At 42.5% G+C, this 14,165-nt stretch overlaps 1 protein-coding gene across 1 annotated transcript; it reads left to right on the plus strand.

The window, feature by feature from the left end:
* The first annotated feature begins 5,163 nt into the window (after window positions 1-5,163).
* Window positions 5,164-11,038, plus strand: C11H6orf201 (chromosome 11 C6orf201 homolog). The gene is made up of 2 exons (XM_036868606.1): window positions 5,164-5,356; window positions 10,217-11,038. Exons 1-2 carry the CDS (start codon window positions 5,164-5,166, stop codon window positions 10,417-10,419), a joined length of 396 nt encoding a protein of 131 aa, XP_036724501.1. The 3' UTR covers window positions 10,420-11,038.
* The last annotated feature ends 3,127 nt before the right edge of the window (window positions 11,039-14,165 follow it).

Here is a 14,165-nt window from a genome sequence, read left to right on the forward strand (position 1 = left end):
GGCTGGGAGACAGAAATGATGTGTGTATGTGTACATGTGTGTGTGCATTTCACATGTGTAGCTTATACATCTCCCATCTTCCTTGCTCTCTGTTTCTGCTTTTACCTTTTGTTTCAGAACTTGAGATGCTTCCTGAGCCCTTTAAGTCCCTCTGAGACGTGTCATCCAGGAATACATCCTCCAAGATCCTCTTTTTCTTCCTTCACAGAACATACTCTTAAAAAGCCTCCTTTCCTATTATCGTCCCCGCTTGACACTTCTTCCTTCCTCTGGAAACTTTCTGAACGCTTTGCATCAGCATCAAAATCCTGCTTCCTTCCCCCCCATCACTTGTTGAACTGATAAAGTTTTTAGTGTCGCACGTTTAACACTATGGTGACAGCACAGACCCTGCGCGGTATTCACGGGGAGCCAGGGGACAAGGGCCAGATGTGAAATGTCGTGGATATGGAGGAATGCAGGGAAACAACCAGAGAGCTTGGGTTGAGGCTGGTTCCAGTCTGGTTTGCCTCTAGACCAGCCTTGAGAGCCAAGGCATGAGTTGGACGTAGGCTGTTTGCCATAGCAGCTCAAGTCTTCGGCCCAAGAGAACACACTGTCCTTCTTGACCATCCCAAGGCCCCCGTGGGGATTCAGTTTTGAGTGGTAGCTTTAGCCTGTTTTACTTTCATCCTGTATCTCTTTATTAACCCAATGAAACAGGGCCAGGTCGACCCTGTCTCATGGCATTTAACAAACTCTTCTGTCAGTTACACCGGAGGTGGTCTGAATGGGTGGAAGAGAAGGAAATCCTAGGAAATCCAATCACCTAGTGGGTAAGATGCCTTGCTGCCCACCTCGGTTTTTCCTGCTGTGACAAAGGTGACAACATTGACCACCAATAACTCTTTTGGAAAGCACTTTGATGTACATTCCTTTTCATTGTCCAGGTTTATGCAAAACGTCAGGAACAACAGTGCTTGCTTTCGATCAGTAGTTATTCTGGAGGGAAAAGCTCTCTATTTCAGCCTCCCTCTGTCAATCCCTTTCATGGTTTACATTTCCATGCATTTGTCTCCACCTCCCTTGACTTTCCCTCCAGTATTGCCAAGCTCATGGCTGCTCGTGTTCTACAGTAGAATCTTGTGCAGCGTAATTAGGTACATGTTTTCAGAAAGTCAGGACAATCTTTTCTAATTAACAATATGCATTTTTGTTCTCGAATAAGATGCTAAGTCAGTGGGAAACATTCCAATTTAATTATGGGCAATTTGTATTCGGTGTATTTAGATAACTAGTCTTTCCCATGGCCAATCATATTTATCCCCAATTTCGGACTCCATTTCTGTGTGCGTTTACCTTAAATAGCCTAACTTTCTTGTCTGTGTATAATTCTGCTCTGAGAAATATACATGGAAATGTTTTTAGTTAGAAGTTGTGTTTTTGTTTAAAAAATTAACCTTTAACACTTTTCTCCCTTATTTGGGAGGCCTCCATTTTGTCGCAAAAATATAAGAAATCTTGATTAAAATCTATTTATTCCCAGAAGGCATGTGATAGTGACGTATATCAATATATTTCCAGATGTAAGATGAACGCAAACATCAGTAAATTCGACATCTGCATCTGTTGCAGCTCGTGCTTTTGAATCAGTTCTCAATCATATATTTCCACGTTTAGATTTTTCTGCAAGATTTGATTTCTGCAGTCCAAGTTGCTTTATACCTCTTCCTGTCCTTCAGATGCCTATTCTCTCTAGCTGTGTTTTCTTAGCCTTATATCATGGATTCACTTTGAATTTTGGTTTGGGTTTCAGGATCAGAACTTACTTTCTGGTGCCAGGAAAGCTGTAGCTTGGATCCTCTTTCTGATAGCTGGGACCTTCCCATCTCATCTGCTTGGAATGGAATGCTCTCTTTAGGACGCTCTCTTTCAGAAACTTGGAGATGATCTTTTCTCTTTGGATGTTACTGAATACCCTGCCTTCTGGAAACCAGCTGATCTTGTCACATCCACTGTGGCAGAGCGGGAGGGGAAGGAGTTCGGGAGACACGACAGCCCTCTTTGGAATAAAAAAAGGAATTGCCGTTTACCTAAGAGTTGTGAGTAAGAGATCAGCCTACCTAGAAAAACAACCCAGAATACTGCAGCTGCTCTGCTGTGGGATCAGTTTAGTTAATAACACACGGCACCTGCACGGGGCTGCTGGCCTTCAGAGCAGTTCAGCGTCATCACAGTAAGAAAAGGAGCACGGGCTGAGGAGGAGTCTTTCTGATCTTTTCTTGGGAGAAAATAACACTTGATCACAAATTCAGTTTTGAAAGGTCAATATACCTACCGGTCATTGAAGAGTAGAACTGTAAATAAGAGGAGTTCGAAGCAAGATACACAATGGAAGGTTTTGTCTCAGCAGCAGCACCGCAGGCTGAGACCTGTTTGGCTGCTGTGAAGATCACACAGCTAGTTAGCAGCTGGGCTCAGCAGCCTCTACTCTCAGGTAAGACTGTTAACTCCCATCCCCGACAGCGTTCTTGCCATTGCACCGTAATCAGAGAAAATGAATGAGATTTGACTCCTTGAAGAAGACGTACCCATGGCAGGAAACATTTCTCCCTTGGACAGTTTATTTAAAAATAAACGTGATCATTGTGGCCTCCTGATTTCAGCCAAGGTCAATAAACTTCAGATCGCTAGAAAGAGTCCAACAGTTGTTATTTAGATCAATGGTTAAGAACATATGGATCAAATAGAGAACAGACTTGTGGCTGCCAAGGGGGAGGAGGGTAGGGGAGGGATGGAGTGGGAGTTTGGGATTAGCAGATGCAAACTATTATATATTGGATCGATAAAGAACAAGGTCCTACTGTATAGCACAGGGAACTATAGTCAATATCCTATAATAAACCATAATGGAAAAGAATATGGAAAAGAATGTATATATATGTATAACTGAATCACTTTGCTGTACAGCAGAAATTAACACATTGTAAATCAACTATACTTCAATAAAATGAATTAAAAGAAACATATGGGTCAACTTATGTGGATTGAAAAAAATCGATTTTAATAGATCACTTCCTTGGCCTGTTGAATGTCTTAAGACATGGTTTGTTCCTTCCTATTTATGTAAATGAGGATTTAGAGTAATCCACCCAAATCTGCTTGGAAGAGAGAAACTTCTGGCTATCAGAATATTCTACCCACCTCACCTCCACCAATTCCCTTCTCGCTCCAAAAACACCTATGAAATGATGAGAATCACATTCTATTCCAATAGTTCTCGTTAGTTCTATACCATATTTTAAATATAGTTCTATTTAAAGTATGCCTTTGTGTTTACTTTTTAAAGTTTTACTTTTTTTTAAACTTATTTATTGGAGTATAATTGCTTTACATTGTTGTGTTAGTTTCTGCTGTATAACAAAGTGAATCAGCTATATGCATACATATATCCCCATATCTCTTCCCTCTTGCGTCTCCCTCCCACCCTCCGTATCCCACCGCTCTAGGTGGTCACAAAGCACCGAGCTGATCTCCCTGTGCTATGCGGCTGCTTCCCACTAGCTATCTATTTTACATTTGGTAGTGTATATATGTCCATGCCACTCTCTCACTTCGTCCCCGCTTACCCTTTCCCCTCCCTGTGTCCTCAAGTCCATTCTCTACGTCTGCGTCTTTATTCCTGTCCTGCCCCTAGGTTCTTCAGAACCTTTTTTTTTTTTTTTAAGATTCCATATATATGTGTTAGCATACGGTATTTGTTTTTCTTTTTTCTGACTTACTTCACTCTGTATGACAGACTCTAGGTCCATTCACCTCACTACAAATAACTCAATTTCATTTCTTTTTATGACTGAGTAATATTCCATCGTATATATGTGCCACATCTTCTTTATCCATTCAATTAAGAAGTGGAATTTTGTACCTCCTGTGCTGGGCACCATGATACCATCATGATTTTTTTACAACCCTGGCCGAGGGTTTTTAAGTTTGGTAAAAAGCTGGCAAGCACTCCCAGCCTTTGCCGCGGCACCCTTGGCTCACGTGGCTTTCCCCATTTCTGACCACTGTGGAGTGTGATTGTCTAGCCAGTTCATAGAACAGAGCAGTTACGGTGAGCCTGGCTTGGAACACGCTGAAACGAAGGAGCAGCTCTAACAGACCTCATTATTTACATTTTTGCCCCAAATCTGGGAGTAGTCCTTGGCAACTTCTGTCTTTTTTGGGGGCTGTGCTATCAGGTGTGGTGGTTTAAGATTATTTAGTACGTCTACTATCCCCTGCTTTTCTTTGTTTCTTTTTGTTTTTTGATTTCTTAATTTTTAAAATTTATATCTTATTTTTAAAAATTGAAGTATCGTTGATTTACAGTGTTGTGTTAGTTTCAAGTGTACATCAAAGTGATTCCATTAGACATATATATATACACATATCTATTCTTTTTCATATTCTTTTCCATTTAGGTTATTACAAGATACTGAGTATAGTTCCCTGTGCTATAGAGTAGGTCCTTGTTGGTTCCCTGTTTTATCTTTCCTCTGCTTTTGGTCCGCAATGAAGGATGGCTTCTACAGTAAAGCCAGAGCTGAGAATTTTTGTTTGTTTACTTTTGTTTCCTTGGTGTTAGTTTGGATATGAGAATAAGAAGCAGGTGAGCTTCTTACCTGTGTTAATCTGGACATTTCCTCGTTGTGGACGAGGAAGCTCTTTCCCCAGTTCCGCTTGAGAACTGCGCTGATGTAACCACACTCCCTCAGGGTCTGGTCGGTCTGTGGAGCCTTAATTATGTTCACACAGGGTGCACGGCCTCCACAGGGGCCCAATGGGAAAATAACACTGATGTGTGCCCACCGGGTCCCCCTTTCCTTTAGGAAAGCACCCTGTCTTCCTCAGATACTGTCCATGTCCAGACAGGAAACTGGGGTTTCTGCCTACAACCCCTGTCAGACTTGGGATATTTGTGAAAGACTGATTTCCTCTGGTGGGAAGATGCAGCGTGAGCTGCCGGTTCCAGGCTAAGCTCTGGGCCATTGTGACCCTCGGAACGCTCAGGAGTCAGACACCAGAAGACAGTTTCCATGGTACCTTCCTGGAGATGAAGGAAAGCTCGGAGAGAGAGCACTTGCGAGGGACTCCAGCCTTCAAGTTCTCCGTGAATTCTTCTCCGTAACTTAACGGGTCAGCATGGGAACAGCCAGGGACAATCAAGTTGAACTGAAACTCCCACTCCTTGAAAAACCTAAGACCCCGAAAAACTATAACCATCCTGAGGTTCTCCGTCACACCTTTGAGACTCTGTCTAACCTTCACAAGCTGCTTCCAAATCGTATGATGGAGCTGCTCTTTTCCTACAAGAGTGCAGAAGACAAGAAAAAATGTATGTGGGCAGAGGGTAGGTGCCAACTCTTTAGAAAGCGTACACTTTGTCATGGTACCCACGGCCCCTCCTTTAGCCACGAGTGAGAATTCAGTCTTAGAGAGCAGGTGTGGTCCATCCTTGAGACCCATGGCCCATCTTGATCGTGCTGTGGGACTCCCTGCTCAGGGCTCATGTGCAGTTTACCCACACACTGACTTGACTTTCCCATTGCCTCCTCAGGTTCCTTCTGTTTAAGTTGGTCTTTTATGAACCAAGATAGTTCTGTCACTCTTCTTCAGGCAGAGCGTACCCGTGGAAAGATGGAAAGGGGACTGAATGGCAGATACCAGTAAACGTACAATTTCAGCTTTAGATCTGATTTTAAGATTAGTGACAGAACTTCCCAGTTGAAAGTCAGGCTTTGAAGTTTATTCCCTGGCTCTATTTCCTACTCCTCCTTTCTGTCACCAGGATTGTACCACCCCTAGGGAAATGCTGGCCATCTCCCCGGGGCATTCTAGGCAAACTTTGCCTTTCACAGTATGGAGTGGGCTGTCCCCTCTGGATTCTGACCCAGAGGGTGATAACGGCTGACTCACAGAGCTGGGTGCAGCCTGCCTCCTGGGGGGTTCAAGGCCAAGTGAAGGGCAGAGGGAGATGGCAGCCACTTGTGCCCCAAGAACTTAGGGAGCAAAGTAGCAGCTGCCACAGTGATTAATACACAAGTCCTGGGTAGGAAGGTGGGTATTGGGGTAATGATTTTAAAACATTATGGCTAATTTGGCAATTTGTATTCTAATTAATCCCTAATCCCTGAGTCCACGGTATTGTGAATCAATTGCAAGATCCAGATTACACTAAAGATTACCTAAAAATCATCAAGAGAAATGTAAGCAACCTAATAGAATAGATAAGCGTTATAGACAGGCAGTTCACAAGATGAAACACAAGCCGTCAATAGGCATGAAAGATGTTCAAGCACTCTGGTAATCAAGGAAGTAAAAGATAAACCAAGGAGATCCTTTTAGGCTATCATCGTGGTAAAATTTAATAATAAGCATGTGGGGAAATTAGTATCCTCACAATTGATGGCATGTTCCTTGATTCAGGCTCTTTCAAAGAAACTGTCAAAATTTTAAATGTATGTTGCTGGCTTATTGAATGAGTTGAATTTGGTAAAGAGTAAGCAGAACGTAATTTTCTTCTTCTCACAACTGCCGCCTTGTACCCATTCTGTTGATCTTCGCTCATCACCTTTGGGTGAAATTACAAGCAGATCTCATAGCTTTCCTGGTCATGCTCAGGTAATAAAAAGTCCTCTCTCATATCCAAACTCTAAACCCTCGTCCAGTTTGAAGGCTCTCTGCTCTCCACTTCACCGGCCTGATTTAGACTCAGAAACTGGCAGCAGGTCGGGCCATGTGCAGGATTTCTTCTTCTTGCTCTGCCCCCTCCCTTGGTGGCTACTTTTAGGTTGACAAGGGTGAGGGTGGGAGGAATGGGAAAACTTTTCCTCGATTGGAGAAACATCACGTTGTCATCTGTCATTTGTGGTCTCTGGAGGGTGGCTGCCTTCAATAGCTGACGTTTTCTCTCCGTGGCATTTGTGTGGGTTCTTTGGGGGCTTCCACTGCTGGGGGTCTCACCTGCACAGCCTCCTGCTGACCTCTCCTCCACCACCCCCCGCCGCCACCCCAGCGTTGGCACGGTACACTTCCATCCTACTTCATCCCAGATTGCGTCAGCCTTTAACAAAGTCCTCTTGAAATCCTATGCAAGATAACTCAAAGCTGACTCCTTTCTGGGAGCTCAGAGGAAATTTGACCCCTGTCCTCTGACCTTCACCCAGTTGGTGAAAGTATAGCTAGTTTCCTGCACTGACCTCTTTTCTCTGTGGGCACAGGCAGCTGTGGTCCCAGCCTTTTACCATTAGACCTTTCTGGGTGTTACGGGTTGAACTGTGTGCCCCCAAAGATATGTCTAAGTCCAAACCCTCAGTATCCCGGGATGTGACCTCATTTGGAAATAGGGTCTTTACAGAGGTACAGATGTGATTAAGTTAAGATGAAGTCATACTGGAGCGGGGTGGGTTCTTAATCCAATATACTGGTCCTTATAAGAAGACAGAGACACACAGGGAGAAGACGGGCATGTGACGACAGAGGCAGAGATTGGAGTGATGCATCTGTAAGTCGAGGAACACCGAGGATCCCCCGCAAACCCGAGAAACTGGGGAGAGGCGAGGAAGAATTCCCTCCTGGAGGCGTCAGAGGGAACACAGCCCTGATGACACCTTCCTTGGCTCTGGATCTCCAGCCTCCAGGCTGTTAGACGATACATTTGTTGCTTAAGCCCCCAGTTTGTCATGCTGCTTTATGGCAGCCCCAGGACACTAATACACCAGGTGACAGGGGGCGCAGCCCGGCTCACGTAGTTCTCTTAAAGTACCTTCATTTGCCAGGAGGAGGGGAGATGCTACAGTACCCAGCACTACAACAGCTTTGCCTAAAGAAGTCTTCATGTGCCAAAGAATGTTTAGCTTTTTCTTAGACAGGTAAGTTTGTTGTTCATAGCTGGGTATCTGGCGCCACTGGATTTTTTCAGACTGTGTGGCCTTAGGACAAAACTGAGACAACAGAAAAATTCACATTTTAACATCCTGCTATATATGCGTGCCCTTCAACTTAGCAATTGCACTTCTAGTTAGTGTCCTAGAGAAATACTGGCACCCGTGCACACAGATGCAGGAACAAGGGTGTGTGCTGAAGGAATGTTTATAATGGTGAAAAACTGTAAACAGCCGAATGTCATTCAACAGCTGAATGGTTAAATAAACCGATACATCCGTACTGTGGAATACTGTTAAAAAGAAAGTTGACATTAAAATATCTGTAAAACACACTGCAGAGTTTTAATAAACAAGCTGCAAAATAAGGAACAATGATTCCATTTTTGCCAAAAGAAGACTATGTATTTGTAAATGCAAATATGTATATAAATGCATAGAAAAGAGTTGAGAAGGAGACACAGCAAATGCAGGGTGGTGCCTACCTCTCAGGAAGGATAGAGATGGGAGGGAGGAAGATGTTCCCTTTGCTGTTGACTTGAACCAAGAGGACCGCCTGGTATTTCTCCAGCAAAGACGGGTTTATTCAAGATCAGAAGAGAACCGCAATTCGGGGTCTGCAACCTTGGTGAACCACCAGCAAGTCTCCACATGGCATGGGAAGGAGAACATTTTATAGAGGGGAAAGGAAGTTAGGGGGGCAACAAAAATAGTAAACAAAGAGTCTGTGGTTGAGTCCTAGCAGGAAAGAGGGGAATCTTTCTTCTTTCTGGTTGGGCTCAGCTCTGGATGCAGGGGTGAGAGCTCCCCCTGCTGGTCTCCCGGCTCTATTTAACTGAGGTTTCTGTTCATTAATTTTTTACACTATGTATACTTCTTTAAGTTGTTTGATTTTATTTATTCCAGTGGAAATCTTTTCCTGCGTCTTTAATTTTTGTAACTAAAATGCAATTTTAAAATCGAAAATACAGTGAGCATTTATGTGAGGTTGGAGAAGTGGGTTTTGATTTCCCAGTGATATTCCAGTTATATGTTGATTTAGAGTTTGTTCTCTTAGCCTCCCAGTGTAGACATGAATAGATATTGATACATCTTTAGCAACTGGCAGTGTTCCTGCCGTGTAGACTGCTGTCCATGTCATTAGATTTGAAATTCTGACAACCAAAGCAAACCCTATGCCCTTCCTATTGTTGGGGCAAGCCCGTGGGAGCTTCCGGGTGGCCCAGCTGTGCGGTCACTGAGCTAATAAACTGCTGCTAAGAGCCCTGGCCTTTGCCCGCTGGGCAGGAGCTCCATATTCCAGGCCTGCTCTTGCCTCACTTGGAGTGGTTGTTCTGGCCTCTAAGGATCAATCTATTCAGCAAGTTATTAAGCCATTTAGTCTGAATGCCAACCTATGGTCCCTTGAGCCAATTCTTTGTTCCTTAGGTCTCTGTCAATTACCCTGCCTGGGAGGGACCTTCAGGGATTCAGCCTGAGAAATAATGGGGGCTGGACGAGCACTGATGTAATTCCTAATCCAATGCAGGGTCACCCTGAGTCTCTCTGAGGCTTAGCTTCTCTTCTTACGGTAGGTGTGTAACAGCTTATTTTCTACGCACCCAAATGGATTGCAGAGATGCTCATAGTACAGCTTGCAAACTGGCTTTTGCTTCTCAAATTGTTACCAGTTGGCAAAGAGATAAGAAGCTTACACTACAAGACAACTCAGCTATGTCACTAAACACGCTGCGTGGTTCAACTGACTCCCCTTCTCCTTCCCTCCCTCCCTCCCTCTCTCCTTCTCTCTCTCTCCCTCTTTCTCCTTCCCTCCCTTCCTTCCTTCTTTTTGGAGAAGATGGTTTTAATGAAGGAAGGAAGCAGTGTACTGGATTACATTCTGGCACAAGCTCTTTGTCTCACTACGGATGGGCGATTTGGTTAGGGGCCAACTGAGGTCAGTGTGAAGCAGTGGATGTGACGTCAGTGCAGAGTGTGGTTAATATCGCTGAAGATAAAAATAGTCCAGTTACTTACCGTTCGTTTGAGAATAATGCAGAGATTACACCAATGACCGTCAGTACCTGTGGTAGTACGAGCGCACCTGCTTTGTTCATTCACTCACTCATTTCTTGCTGTGCATCTATTAGATGTCTAGAACCCAGCTACGGTCTAAATGTTGCTCACTGCTATTTTTGGAATGAAGAAATGGCAGAGACCTAAACAGCGATTAAGTGGCACAAATAGTCTTTCTCAAATTAATGACATCTTACTCTTGCTATGCAAAGATGGAAAGGAACATTGAATTGTATTAACGATTGTTCTATTACCAGGTGAGAATTCTGAATTCTCTGGCTTAGAAAGGATCTTAGAAAGACATCAATTTCCCAAAGAGATTAATCTGACCCCCAAACCAAGCAGTATGCCCCTGTGGAGAAGAAAAGTCGACAACAACGCAAATCAGGGGTGGAAGAAATGCCATTTGTGGAATAAAAACACAAAGGAGCCTCCAATGTCAACCATAGTTGTCAGGTAGGTGCCTAATTTTTGCCCTATGCAGGCATATTTAGAGATGTATAGGATGACCACAAACTCTCTTTATGCCTTTAAAAGCTAAAAAATGACTTAATGTTGTCTTTGGTATATACGGTGAGTGTGAAAACAAGCATTGCTCTGTATAAAAGCACATGAGCCCCATTTTCACACCTCCCAGTGTCTGCAGGAGCCCTCATTGGGAGAAAACTCATGGAGACTGGTGCAGGTGCATGGGTTCCCCATGGGCCATCGCATTCCAGGTCAGTGAGCAGAGACCTAGCAGGGCTGGAGAGGGATTCTTAGGGACCCAACCACCGAGCTGTAGGGCTTTTATGCTGCATGAGTTGGGAAGCACCAGCCCACCCCAAGTATGACCAGGGACCTAGGATAATATCATATGAGTGGTAGAACTTTGGCTTTACACCTAGTCTACAAGATTTCTTCTTTTTAACGTAAGCATGTACAGCTATAAATTTTCCACTTAGCACTGATTTTACTTTATCCCACAAGTTTTGGTATGTTGTGTTTTTATTTCATTTGTTTCACGATATATTCTAATTTCCCCTTTGACTCATTGGTTGTTTAAATGTGTGTTGTTTAATTGCCGTACATTTGTGGATTTTCCAGTTTTCCTTCTGCTGTTGATTTCTAGTTTAATTCCATTGTAATTAGAAAAAGATATTTTATATGATTTTACTCTTTTTAAATTTATTAACACTTGTTCTGTGGCCAAACATATGATCTTACCTGGTTAATGTTCCATGTGCACTTGAGAAAAATGTGTATTCTGTTGTAGTTGGGTGGAGTGTTCTGTACACATCGGTTAGGTCCAAAGGATCTATGGTGTTGTCCAAGTTCTCTCTTTCCTTATTGATCTTCTGTCTGGTTTTCTATCCACTATTGAAAGTGGGGTATTGAAGTCTCCTACTATTATTGTAGGCTGTTTCTCCCTTCAATTCTGCCAATGTTTCCTTATATATATTGGAGTTCTAATATTTAGTGTGTAAATGTTTATAATTGTTAGATCTTCTTGCTGTTTTGACCCTTTTATCATGATATTATGTCCGTATCTTGTAACAGCTTTTGAGTCTCCTCCCTTTTGGTTACTATTTGTATGGAATATCTTTTTTTCATCCTTTCACTTTTAACTTATGCATGTCACTAGATCTAAAGTGAGACTCTTATAGGCAGCATATAGTTGAACCTTGATATTTTTTAATCCTTTCTGTCAATCTGTTTTTTTTTTAATTAATTAATTAATTTATATTTATTTTTGGCTGTGTTGGGTCTTCGTTTCTGTGCGAGGGCTTTTCTCCAGTTGTGGCAAGTGGGGACCACTCTTCATCGCGGTGCGCGGGCCTCTCACTATCACGGCCTCTCTTGTTGGGAGCACAGGCTCCAGACACGCAGGCTCCGTAGTTGTGGCGCACGGGCTTAGTTGCTCTGCGGCATGTGGGATCCTCCCAGACCAGGGCTCGAACCCGTGTCCCCTGCATTGGCAGGCAGATTCTTAACCACTGTGCCACCAGGGAAGCCCAATCTGTGTTTTTTGATTGGAGAGTTTAATACATTTCAAGTAATTGTCAATAGGGAAGCACTTACTTTTGCCATCTTGTTTCCCATATGTCTTGTATCATTTTTTTGTCCCTCATTTCCTCCACTACTACTTTCCTTTGAGTTGAGTTGATATTTTTGTGTTGACACATTTTGATTCCCTCCTCATTTCTTTTTGGATATTTTCTATGGATATTTTCTTTGTGGTTACCATGGGGGTTACAGATAACATCCTAAAATCATGATGATCTGTCTTAAATTTTTACCAACTTAACTGCAAAGAAAAACTACTGATTTACAACTCTGCCTCTCCATTTGTTATTGATGTCACAGATTACATCTTTATATATTATATACCCATTAACACAGATTTATAATTATATCTTAAGCATTTGTCTTTTAAATCCTGTAGAAAATAAAAAGTGAGGTTACAAAGCAAAATTACAATAATAGTTTTATATTCGTGTGCATGTATTTACCTTTGCTGGAGAACTTTTATATTTTCATGGGGCTTTGACTTACTATCTAGCATCCTTTCATTTCAACTTGGACTCCCTTTAGCCTTTCTTGGAGGGCACATCTAGTGGTAATGAACTCCCCAGATTTTGTATAGGAATGTCTTACATTTCTCCCTCATTTTTGAAGAACACTATTTGCCAGGTGTAGAGTTAGCAGTTGACAATTTTTTTTGTTCTTTCAGCACTTTCAATATATCAATATATATCCATTGCCTTCTGGCTGCTGAGAAATCTGCTCATAATCTTATTGGGGATCCCTTGTATACGATGAGTTGCTTTTCTCTTTCTGCTTTCAAGATTCATGCTGTCTTTGACAGGTTTGATTATAATGTGTCTCAGTGTAGGTTTCTTTGTGTTTATCCTACTTATAGTTCATTGAGCTTTTTGCATTGTATATCATGTCTTTCCTCAAATTGTGTTAAGTTTTTAGCCATTATTTCTTCAAATATATTGCTCTGTCCCACTGTCTCTCCTCCTCCTCCTCCTGGAATTCCCATTGTGTGCATATTGGTCGCTTGATGGTGTCCCGTAAGTCCCTTAGTCTCTGCTCACTTTTGTTCTTTCTTCTTTTTGCTCCTCAAACTCAATAATTTCAAATGTCTTTAAGTTTGCTGATTCTTTCTTCTTCCAGTTTGAGTCTGCTGGTGAACCCCCCTAGTGAATTTTTCAATTCAGTTATTGTAATTTTTCATCTTCAGAATTAAAAAAAAAAAATAATTTCCATCTCTGTTAATATTATTTTGTTCATACAATGTTTTCCTGATTTCCTTTAGTTCTTTGCCCATGTTTTCCTTTAGCTCTTTTGAACATATTTGACAGTTGTTTTATTAAAGTCTTTGTCTAGTAAGTCTCATGCCTGTGTTTCTTCATGGACTATTTGTGGAGATTTTGTTCCTTTGAATGGGTCACATTTCCCTGTTTCTCTGCACGCCTTATGACCTTTTCTTGAAAACTGTGCATTTGAAAGAGCAGCCACCTCTCCCAGTGCTTGCACACCGCTGTGCGAGACCTTGAAATGGTGGGCCCATGAGTCCTGAGATCAGCCCAGGCCTTTTCAGGTTTAACTGGGCATGATTCCTGTCTGGGCCTGTGTGTAGGTTTAATTTTTGTTTTTGTTTTTTTTAATCTCCCCCCCACCCCTGCTTTTAAATGTCTTAATTTCCCAAAGAGTCTCATTCCAGCTTCTTCTCAGGGTCTTAAATGCTCTATTGTCTTCCTCTGCTTGTAATCTCTTTCTCTGCATCCATGGGTGTGCAATCAGCTTGTACTTTTCATGTGTTTCACCGCCTTCTGTGGCTTCTAGCCCAGGACCCAAACTATGCCAATGTTTCCATCTGAACTCTGAGTCAGGCAAGATAGCAACCAATCCCTCAGGCAGCCCAGACAGGCCAGAATGTTGCAAACAAGTTCCAGTCTGTTCCTTACATCCCAAGAGAAGGAGGTGGAAATTAGGCTAATTCCTTCCAACCACATCATGCAGTGGAGTAGGTGGGACAAGAGTGAGCAAAAATGTCACAAAATCTCCTATCACTTCTTTTTTTTTTTGTCTGAATCAAAATTTTTTATTTATTCTTCCACCAAACGCAACAACTGATTTCCACCTACAATTATTTTTTAAGGTAAGAAACAGTGAGTCAACTGAAGAAAGGGCTGCGGCCTTGGCTAGGGAATGGTG

This window comes from Balaenoptera musculus, chromosome 11 (genome assembly GCF_009873245.2).
Source record: "Balaenoptera musculus isolate JJ_BM4_2016_0621 chromosome 11, mBalMus1.pri.v3, whole genome shotgun sequence".
Taxonomy (NCBI): domain Eukaryota; kingdom Metazoa; phylum Chordata; class Mammalia; order Artiodactyla; family Balaenopteridae; genus Balaenoptera; species Balaenoptera musculus.